Source organism: Bolinopsis microptera, chromosome 7 (assembly GCF_026151205.1).
Source record: "Bolinopsis microptera isolate Bmic1 chromosome 7, MBARI_Bmic_1.0, whole genome shotgun sequence".
In the NCBI taxonomy this organism is placed as follows: Eukaryota; Metazoa; Ctenophora; class Tentaculata; order Lobata; family Bolinopsidae; genus Bolinopsis; species Bolinopsis microptera.
In genome coordinates this window covers 19,376,734-19,387,547 of record NC_087078.1, presented here as the reverse complement: position 1 = coordinate 19,387,547, position 10,814 = coordinate 19,376,734, and the positions used below count along the sequence as shown (strand labels likewise).

Genomic DNA, 10,814 nt, shown 5'->3' with positions numbered 1-10,814 from the left:
CTATCACGTGACCGCTAATCCTATCACGTGACCTTGATTCGTAAAGCCTCGGGCACGTGATCACATTCGTAACGTGTCGTATGCCGACTAGGAGATTTTGTGACGTCACCAGAGCTGAAGCTACTTGATCAGGCCTTATATGGAATAATATCGTGTATCGGGTGTAATTGGACCCAATTAGAGCAGCTGAGCGCTCAATTATAGCAGCATCTGGTACCACCTTCTGAAACCCAGCAGACAGCTGGCCCAGAGAATCGAAATTAGAAGGATTTTTTATTGATGGAAATCGAAGCGGAAACCTTGTAACCCTATGTTTTCGATGACGCCGAACAAGATTAAACAGGTTATAATTGTCCTACTCTCGTGTAAATTGCTCTAAAACGTGATTGAAATTGTAATGATGCTATCAATTGTAATACAGTTTTTACATTAAGCTGAGCGGCGTAACGGCTGGCATTCCTGGGCCGCACTCATCCCAGATTGTCATTCCGCCGCAGCTTCAATTTATCTGGATATTACAGCCTGGGGTCCCCAGGTAACGACTGGAACCGCTATATCTGCCTAATCTCAGCTATTGTAAATAACGAAGCCTGTGATCCGCACATCAGGTATTGACCACATTGAACGGGCTTGAATCGAACAAGCCGTGTTATTAATATTAAAGATATTAATACCAAAAATCGTATTACTAGATTACCTTCTTGTCATTTGTGCGAAGTGCGTACTCTTTATACTGCAGTTTGAAGTGCATTACAGAGTTAATGTTATGTGTATTATACAGTTACAGTTATGTAACTGTTGCACACAGTAAAACTTACTGCGATCGCGCTGATAAGAAGTGAACTGATAAGAGTCGAGTAAAATTGCAACGTAACTAAAATCAATGTAACACCGCTATATGAATAGTGATCATTTCTCAAATAGTTTTCTCAATATTGCAATGAAGTTGTCCGATTTTATTGATGGAACGTGTGACAGCCTTCCATGTCACAGTCCTCCGTCAAACAAGGACATCCTTCGTTTTCTTTTGAGCCACAAGGAAAACCATGCGACTCATGTCGATTTAATGCTGGCCGAGGTTTCAAGTTTGATATTAAGTCATTACAGTACCATCGAAATGTACAGGCAAACGGACTTCTTTCAGCCTTGCAATATTGTCAAGTGAGTGCTAGTGTTTTTTAGGTATTTACCCTACAGCACAGGCTGTTCACGATACATCAGTCCGGTTTCTAACATATATTTTCTGCTGGGGGAAAATAAGAGAAATATAGCCGATCGATCTTTCATAAATTAATCTACAGATGTTTGAAACCAAACCAATGACCAATGTTTCATGAACAATCTGTAGTTGTACTGTATGTATATTTATAAGTGGGCTGCAGTCACTATTCCATCGGTAGTAAGGGTGCATCCCTCTGATCCTGATCAATTCGACAGGTTCATAGAATCACCTTTGGTGACGAAATATCCCTGCCACCAGCAAGCAGTCGAAAGAGCGGTGGCACTGATGACAGAATCAAAGCTGAAGTGTGCTAACAAAGACATGAAAGCAGGACACCACATTGTTGTCTCTGAGGAGAGGCAACAAAATCCAGGAAAACAGAGGAAGTTCAAAAAACTAATGAAATGATTTATTAAAAGAGAACACTCGTTATATAATATTTTGTATGATGTTTCACAATATTGAGTTTATTCCCGAAAATTTCGAGACTACTTCTTTAAAATTAGCTTTCTCTGGATGATATGCAGACTGCAGCAAAGAAATATCAAACAGTCATAAATATGTTAGTGATTCCATCGCTATACTTCGTCCACACACTGAACTTAGCAATCTTGATTATAAGTATTAAACAATGCAATATATATATAAATAGATTTTAATTCCAAGTGTTCGTAGAATAATTGAAAACGTAGCACTGTAAATGCGCCAGCTATTCAACTTATGATAACTTAATCAAATTGATGACATTCAAGTGCATTTTGAAAAAATTTACCCGATACTATGATATTTTTTATAGTAATAACACGTCGTTCAATTCAAGCCCATTCGATGACTGATGTGCGGATCACAGGCTTTGTTATTGACAATAACTGAGATTAGGCAGATATAGTGGTTCCAGTCGTTACCTGGGACCCCAGGCTGTAATATTCAGAAAAATTGAAGCTGCGGCGGAATGACAATCTGGGATGAGTGCGGCCCAGGCCCAGGAATGCCAGCCGTTACGCCGCTCAGCTTAATGTAAAAACTGTATTACAATTGATAGCATGATTACAATTTCAATCACGTTTTAGAGCAATTTACACGAGAGTAGGACAATTATAACCTGTTTAATCTTGTTCGGCGTCATCGAAAACATAGGGTTACAAGGTTTCCGCTTCGATTTCCATCAATAAAAAATCCTTCTAATTTCGATTCTCTGGGCCAGCTGTCTGCTGGGTTTCAGAAGGTGGTACCAGATGCAGATGCTGCTATAATTGAGCGCTCAGCTGCTCTAATTGGGTCCAATTACACCCGATACACGATATTATTCCATATAAGGCCTGATCAAGTAGCTTCAGCTCTGGTGACGTCACAAAATCTCCTAGTCGGCATACGACACGTTACGAATGTGATCACGTGCCCGAGGCTTTACGAATCAAGGTCACGTGATAGGATTAGCGGTCACGTGATAGGACTGAATGTCACGTGACCTCAGTTATCCCTTATATGGCACAACTAGCTGCAATTGATCAGCTCTTAATTAGGCTGAAATCCTTGACAGGCCTACAATTACCCAATTTTAAATGAACGATATCTCATCCTACAGAATGATGAGAGCGTAAACAAAATGCTTCCCGGAATCAGCACAATGCAGGGAACAAGATGCTGTTGGAATATCAATTATTCATCTTCCACCCGTAGTCCCTAATCCTCCTCTTTGGAAAGACCACTTCGGGCACTGACCAATGAAGTGGTTCATTGTCTCCTCTTCCATGAGACAGTGTGGAAATCATGATATATTATAATCTTATAAATTTATAAGATTACATCCAAGAAACTGCTTGGGCATTGGTACCTATTTCCTGAACTTTCTCATTTCTGAAATTCCGAAAAAGGCTGGTAACTTTAGAAGTAGTAAATAAAAGATTTTGAAAAATAGAAGAACAGAGTTGTCCAGCTAAAATTTTAGATCTGTTACAGATTAAATAAAACAAAAGCCGTGGTAAAATGTTAAATTAAAAAGAACATTATAAGATGGTAATCTTCAGACATCAAAACTTTGTGAAGTCAACAAATATTTGTTATGTAAGCTCAACAAAATGTAAGAGCAAACACCGTAACTTAGCTGAACGCAGAACACTTAGTTTGCTAAAATCAACGCCCAACAATAAATTAACTTAATAACTACTGGTTATTCGGACCAGCAATCGTGGCAATTCTATAATTGCTAGTAGTCTTCTTTTAGAAAAAACTGTAAATCAACCCAAGAATATTAATCCATACAAAATTATTCTTTCAAAACATTTAAAACCTAATGCATGATCTTAGCCAATCACTAAATCAACCAAACCTTCGTTAACTATCACATCAGTAATGCTATTAAGGTTTCGCAGAAAAACTTATCGTAATTTGCACGACTATTCTATCTGGTATAATTCGCCAATGCAATCTGGGTATAAAACTTGCCAAAACAATTAGCCCCCCCCCCCCCGCTAATTACCATAATGGACTAGATATCAGCCCCCCCCCGCTACCTACACCCCTGCTAGATATCAGCCCCCCCCCCCCCCGCTACCTACACCCCTGCTAGATATCGATCATGATCTCCCAGACATTATGTTGATAATTACCTTTAAAATGCAGAATTGCTTTCAATAGAATAATATGGCCCCTAGGCTCCCCCCCCCCCCCCCCCGCCCTAATAATATGTTTTTAAAGAATCAAACTATTTATAAGACACTATTTGAGATATAAGTTGAACTATCAAACATTAAAACATAACCTAATAACTAAATGAAAATCACACAAATAATCATCACCGAGAGTGCATACATTCAAATGATCTTAACTTTTATTATGTATATTTGTAGAACCACGAAACTTTATAAGTCATTATTGCATATTGTTTCAAAAATATGATCATTAGGACATAATAACACATAAATTACTCTTACTGCAAATTACACGAGACACAGGTGAAGTTGATATGGCTACTCTTCTGAACCTTCTCTGGTCTTAAGTAGCTTTCCCAGCTGAAACAAGATATTGTGTGTTAAGTAGCTTTCCCAGCTGAAACAAGATATTGTGTGTTAAGTAGCTTTCCCAGCTGAAACAAGATATCGTGTGTTAAGTAGCTTTCCCAGCTGAAACAAGATATTGTGTGTTAAGTAACTTTCCCAGCTGAAACAAGATATTGTGTGTTAAGTAGCTTTCCCAGCTGAAACAAGATATCGTGTGTTAAGTAGCTTTCCCAGCTGAAACAAGATATTGTGTGTTAAGTAGCTTTCCCAGCTGAAACAAGATATTGTGTGTTAAGTAACTTTCCCAGCTGAAACAAGATATTGTGTGTTAAGTAGCTTTCCCAGCTGAAACAAGATATCGTGTGTTAAGTAGCTTTCCCAGCTGAAACAAGATATTGTGTGTTAAGTAGCTTTCCCAGCTGAAACAAGATATTGTGTGTTAAGTAGCTTTCCCAGCTGAAACAAGATATCGTGTGTTAAGTAGCTTTCCCAGCTGAAACAAGATATTGTGTGTTAAGTAGCTTTCCCAGCTGAAACAAGATATTGTGTGTTAAGTAACTTTCCCAGCTGAAACAAGATATTGTGTGTTAAGTAGCTTTCCCAGCTGAAACAAGATATTGTGTGTTAAGTAGCTTTCCCAGCTGAAACAAGATATTGTGTGTTAAGTAGCTTTCCCAGCTGAAACAAGATATTGTGTGTTAAGTAACTTTCCCAGCTGAAACAGAGATATTGTGTGTTAAGTAGCTTTCCCAGCTGAAACAAGATATTGTGTGTTAAGTAGCTTTCCCAGCTGAAACAAGATATTGTGTGTTAAGTAGCTTTCCCAGCTGAAACAAGATATTGTGTGTTAAGTAGCTTTCCCAGCTGAAACAAGATATTGTGTGTTAAGTAGCTTTCCCAGCTGAAACAAGATATTGTGTGTTAAGTAGCTTTTCCCAGCTGAAACAAGATATTGTGTGTTAAGTAGCTTTCCCAGCTGAAACAAGATATTGTGTGTTAAGTATCTTTCCCAGCTGAAACAGAGATATTGTGTGTTAAGTATCTTTCCCAGCTGAAACAAGATATTGTGTGTTAAGTAGCTTTCCAAGCTGAAACAAGATATTGTGTGTTAAGTATCTTTCCCAGCTGAAACAAGATATTGTGTGTTAAGTAGCTTTCCCAGCTGAAACAAGATATTGTGTGTTAAGGGGAGATACACCAAAACCGTTTTTGCTCCGAACATCGATTTTATTTTATATTATTTTTAAATAGACAAAAAGAATAAGATTGTACACCTTCAAAAAATTTTAAAAATATTCCCTCATCGAGAAAAAAAATATTTTTCTTTTTCGAAAATTTTTAAAATTTGGAGAAGTCTGTCACTGTAATACCGATAGTTCGGCCATTTAAAAAGTTTTTTGGCTGATTTTTTTACTGAACATTACTTACACTCCGTACTAGAAGCCATTGAAAGGATTATATAATTAAACAATAAATGACCAAGTTACAGACCGAACAAGGTGAAAAAAGAAAAATTGGGATTTTTGCCTACCACCAAAGTTGTACATTTCACCACCCGCCTAGGTCATCAGATATCGCTTAAAAATTCTTGTGAGTGTAGTTGATGATCATGGCAAGCTTTTTGGAACCGGATTTCTCTCAATTTTGAGTTTTAAGCTATGCAATGTGGCCTCAAACGACTAAGTAAAATTCATCGTAAAAAAGGGCAAAAAAGGCAGATTTAAGGCTTAAAATGCCTATAACTTAAAAAGTATCAGTTTTTTTGAAATAATTTTTACAGGATCGTAATCAGCTTGGTAAGACGAATCTTTTAGTACGACATTTATAATATTCAAAGCCACAAAATTTGTAAAAAAATGTGTACAATTTGTACAAAATTTATACAAGGGGGGACCCTTGTGTTCGAGCTAGAAAATTATTTAAGACAATTTTTCTTCTAAAAGCACCTATTTGGTACTAAAAGATTCGTCTTACCAAGCTGATTACGATCCTGTAAAAATTATTTCAAAAAAACTGATACTTTTTGAGTTATAGGCATTTTAAGCCTTAAATCTGCCTTTTTTGCTCTTTTATACGATGAATTTTACAAATTCGTTTGAGGCCACATTGCATAGCTTAAAACTCAAAATTGAGAGAAATCCGGTTCCAAAAAGCTTGCCATGATCATCAACTACACTCACAAGAATTTTTAAAGCGATATCTGATGACCTAGGCGGGTGGTGAAATGTACAACTTTGGTGGTAGGCAAAAATCCCAATTTTTCTTTTTTCACCTTGTTCGGTCTGTAACTTGGTCATTTATTGTTTAATTATATAATCCTTTCAATGGCTTCTAGTACGGAGTGTAAGTAATGTTCAGTAAAAAAATCAGCCAAAAAACTTTTTAAATGGCCGAACTATCGGTATTACAGTGACAGACTTCTCCAAATTTTAAAAATTTTCGAAAAAGAAAAATATTTTTTTTCTCGATGAGGGAATATTTTTAAAATTTTTTGAAGGTGTACAATCTTATTCTTTTTGTCTATTTAAAAATAATATAAAATAAAATCGATGTTCGGAGCAAAAACGGTTTTGGTGTATCTCCCCTTAAGTAGCTTTCCCAGCTGAAACAAGATATTGTGTGTTAAGTAGCTTTCCCAGCTGAAACAAGATATTGTGTGTTAAGTAGCTTTCCCAGCTGAAACAAGATATTGTGTGTTAAGGCCACAGGGGGGGGTCCGAGGTCGATTTTGAGATTTTGAGATATGTTGTAGAGCTCGATCTAAATTTTCAAATGCTTTTGTCCTTACCGAAAACAAAGTTTCCTATTTGAAGATATCGCGCGTTGAATTTTGAGGTTTACCTGTAATTCTATTGTAAATGAAAACTTTAAATGAAATCGTGTTCAAAATCTATCTTCTTTTTCAGTTTATGACTTAGAACCTTGTAACTTGGCAACAATGTTCTTCAAGGTATTTTGAGTTTTTGTTATGTAACGATTTATGATATTTTGTTCCAAAGCTGAGATATGAGGTTAACCATGAGTGCGGGTTACAAAATTTAAAATGGTTAACCTCATAAAAAGAGTTAGGAGCAAAATTACAACAATCGTTACATAACAAACTTTTAAATTTATGTCAGGAACATAAGTTCCAAATTTGAGGTGAAATGGATAAAAACTCTAGGAGAAGATAGATTTTGAAGTCAAAAATTCGAGGTTTTCAGGAGAGGCAAAAAACTGTTTTTTATGTTATGTGATTTTTAAGAATTTTGCCTTTATTTGTATATTTTTCAAAGTTTAACTGCTGAAATAACACAAAAACAATAAAAACAAAGCTTATCGTAGTTTTCAGTTGTAATGGCATCAATATTTCTGCCCTCCATTATCGATTTATCAAAAAAATGAGGTTAAATGAGAATTGGTTAACCTCATTTATAAAAAAAAGTAAAATAGCTACAGACAAATGAGTGGTGGCAAAGTATCCACCACAAAAATATATATTGATTCAAAGCATAATGTTTTTTTGCATTTTTTGAGGCCTCGACCCCCCCCTGTGGCCTTAAGTAGCTTTCCCAGCTGAAACAAGATATTGTGTGTTAAGTAAAACGGGTCGCTGTTTGTTGAAATTAGGTTACAAGATTGTAAAAGGAAGTGAGTGAGCAAAACCTCACTCAATAAAAGAAGTTCCCCTAACTTGAATAGTACCATTATTTAAACGTTGTTATAAAACATACAGTAAATTATTTGGGAACTAATGAACTATTCAGAAGCACTGCACAGCAAATCATTATAATCACACAAACCTCAGTATATCGAGTCTGAAACTTCATCTCCCACTCAAGTAGAGAATCTCTCTGAAATGGAGTCAGGTCCTCCAGGTCATCCCACTCATCCTTAACATCAGACGCATCTAACGACATCTTAGCCAGTGCTCTGGAGCCGTCTTTACCAGCTAACATTGCATATGGTCCACCTGGTGATGGGATGAGTAGTTTAATTTTTAGATTAATTTTGAACAAAATACAAATGTTTGTATCAAATGCATTGTCTTGAAATTGTACAACACACGTTGAAATTTGATATCTGGTTAATGGTTATCCTATAATTAATCAGGTACGTAGCCGGAAAAAATTGAACCCCAGAAAAAAAATAAGCCCCCTAGTCTCGAAGGGGGGCTTAGACCATAGGAAATGTCAAAATCTAAAGACGATGAGGCCTGAGTAAGTCGTAAATTCTGATTGGAGAATGCAGATTGCTGTTGTGAAGTTACCAAATTTACGTGAGTACTTGATTCTTTTCAGTCCCAGTTTATTGCTGTCCCACAAATTTTTTTAATGCCAAATGTCGTCTAAAACACCCTATTTCTCAAAAATTTTCCGGGGGCCTGCGTCAAGGGGCTCCGCCCCTGGACCCATCGGCTTGTCGAGGGCCCCCCCCCCCCAAAATCCTGGCTACGTGCCTGTAATTAATAACTGTTAAATGTAGATAACTGATAATAATTAACGTTTAAACTGTTGACTGTAAAATACTGAAAACCTATTAACAGAACTCGACTCACAAATAAAATGCAATATAGTCAGTCAATTTAAAATATTTTGATAAAAAATATGTGCATGTTGCATGTCTTTGTAAACGTATTCTAATTACACAGATTGAAAAATTCACTGCAATTATAGATTAAAGATGCTGAAATGTTATAAAATGATTATTAAGCATAGTTGATCAACACCTCACCTTGCCCATAGAAGTTCTTTCCTTTGGTCACATCATAGACAATATGGTTAACAGAAATACACACCGGTTTCCCATCGGTACCATCATAAGGGCGCAGTTCTTCTAAAGTGAAGTCCTGGGCTTCAAGTGGAGTGTACTTCTCTTCCTCTGGCTCTTGCTCTTCTTCCTGCTTAAGAACAATGATTTTGACAATTTGTTAAATGACATATAAGACTGTATGAAATTCACGTTTAGGTTTAAAAGAATTGTAAAATGAAGCGAAAAAGCTTATAATTATTAGAATTGAGTATAGTGTATACCTCCTCTGGATTGTTGTAGATGTAGAAGTAATAGAAGGCAAGCACACCACCCAGCAGTGCGATGGTAGTTACAATATATGCAGTGCCATCTGTAGACATTGTCAAGTCTTCCAAAGCTTCAGCAGTTTCTAGTGTCATCCTAATGGATATAAACGAAAATTTAGGTTTACTAAAGTTACAAACTGAGAAAAAATAAACAGTAACAATCAGACTTTGATTAATGAATCCAAACAGAAATATATAATTCAATTTATCATAACAGCATTATAATATATTCGAATCCATGTAAATTCAATAATGCAGAAGTCAGGACTTAGATATTTGGAAATAAATAAATCAAATCAAAATATAATGACACAAACATCATCACACATCATCAAAAATATATCTACTAAAGTTTTAAAAATATCTTAAATCTATTGGCCTAAACAACCAAGATAAAATGAATCTAATTTACATACTTTCCACTACTATATAAGTTAATAAAGCGTTTCTTAGCAACATGAGGATTACACACAAGATATTCATTGTGCTTCTCTTTATTAGTAGCATAATTTAATCCCTCAATCTTCCCTAATACTTCGTCCGAAACATACCAAAAATGAATATCATTTACGGATCCGTTTAAAATAGTCTCTTTTTTGAAAGCTTCTAATCTTATTTTAAAACTTAACACAGTCCCACAATTCTTGACATCCGAGGGGAGTTTGTTCCAATAAGGTCTCACCCTCTCCGGAAGAAAAGAACTGTGGACTTTCTTCATTTTACTGCTACTTTTACTGCATCTACTGTTTGATACCACATTAAAACCAGATCTGCTCATACTGAACAAACCAGCTCCGTAATTGGCCAAACCACTTATCATTTTAAAAGATTCAATGAGGTCCCCACGTATTCGCCGCTCTGCCAGCGTTGTTAAATTGAGGATTTCCAGTCGACGACTGTATGGAAGAGTACCAACCTCGTCAATCAGACGGGTAAACCGCCTCTGGACGCTCTCCAGCTCCAAGATGATCCCCCAACTTCCATGCAATGCTGTAATCTGGATTCCAATTTTATTTTGATATTGCAATGCATTGCAATGTCAAAATAAAATTCTCATTCTTTTAGCAACTGAATGTTAAGAACCACACTCATAGCTCTTCGAGGGAACAGAGGAAAAAAAAAAAATGGACAGCAAATATGAGACACCACTATCAGAAGTCTCTTATAACCTCATCCCTGCCCCTATGATGGAGTAGATGTGTATATATATCTGATTGTTGATATTTAATATTATATAATATTAGTGAAACAAATTTTTAGTGAAACAAATTTAAAATTTTATCCTTTATTTTACAATCATAATATAATAATATTTATAAGCCTCCGTTTTGAAAGTTTTAAATTTTAATATATTCACATTTCTATTTAAAATTCAATTTAATGTATAAGTCAATAACTGGCCGCCAAAGCCGCGCATTCTTAAAAACATGATTAAATTGTTTATGATTATACGACAAATAGAAATAAATTTAAAATTAGCCGTGTTTTTTGTTTTTTTTTAATAAATTATAATCTTACCTAAATCCAAAGCCAGCT

The 10,814-nt window shown here is 35.8% G+C and overlaps 1 protein-coding gene across 2 annotated transcripts in view; it reads right to left on the bottom strand.

Annotated features, from left to right (window-relative positions):
- Nucleotides 1-3,915: 3,915 nt before the first annotated feature.
- LOC134818057 (uncharacterized) overlaps nt 3,916-10,814 on the bottom strand; it is a 48,037-nt gene continuing 41,138 nt past the window's right edge. The window contains exons 2-5 of one of the 2 annotated variants that reach the window (XM_063827469.1): nt 9,234-9,374; nt 8,935-9,103; nt 8,004-8,173; nt 3,916-4,233 (exon numbers count right to left, since the gene is read on the bottom strand). In XM_063827469.1, the coding sequence (XP_063683539.1) occupies nt 4,192-4,233; nt 8,004-8,173; nt 8,935-9,103; nt 9,234-9,371 (519 nt within the window). In that variant the 5' untranslated portion in view covers nt 9,372-9,374 and the 3' untranslated portion in view covers nt 3,916-4,191. The remainder of the gene's footprint in view (nt 4,234-8,003; nt 8,174-8,934; nt 9,104-9,233; nt 9,375-10,814) is intronic. The other variant, XM_063827470.1, reaches the window with a different exon arrangement.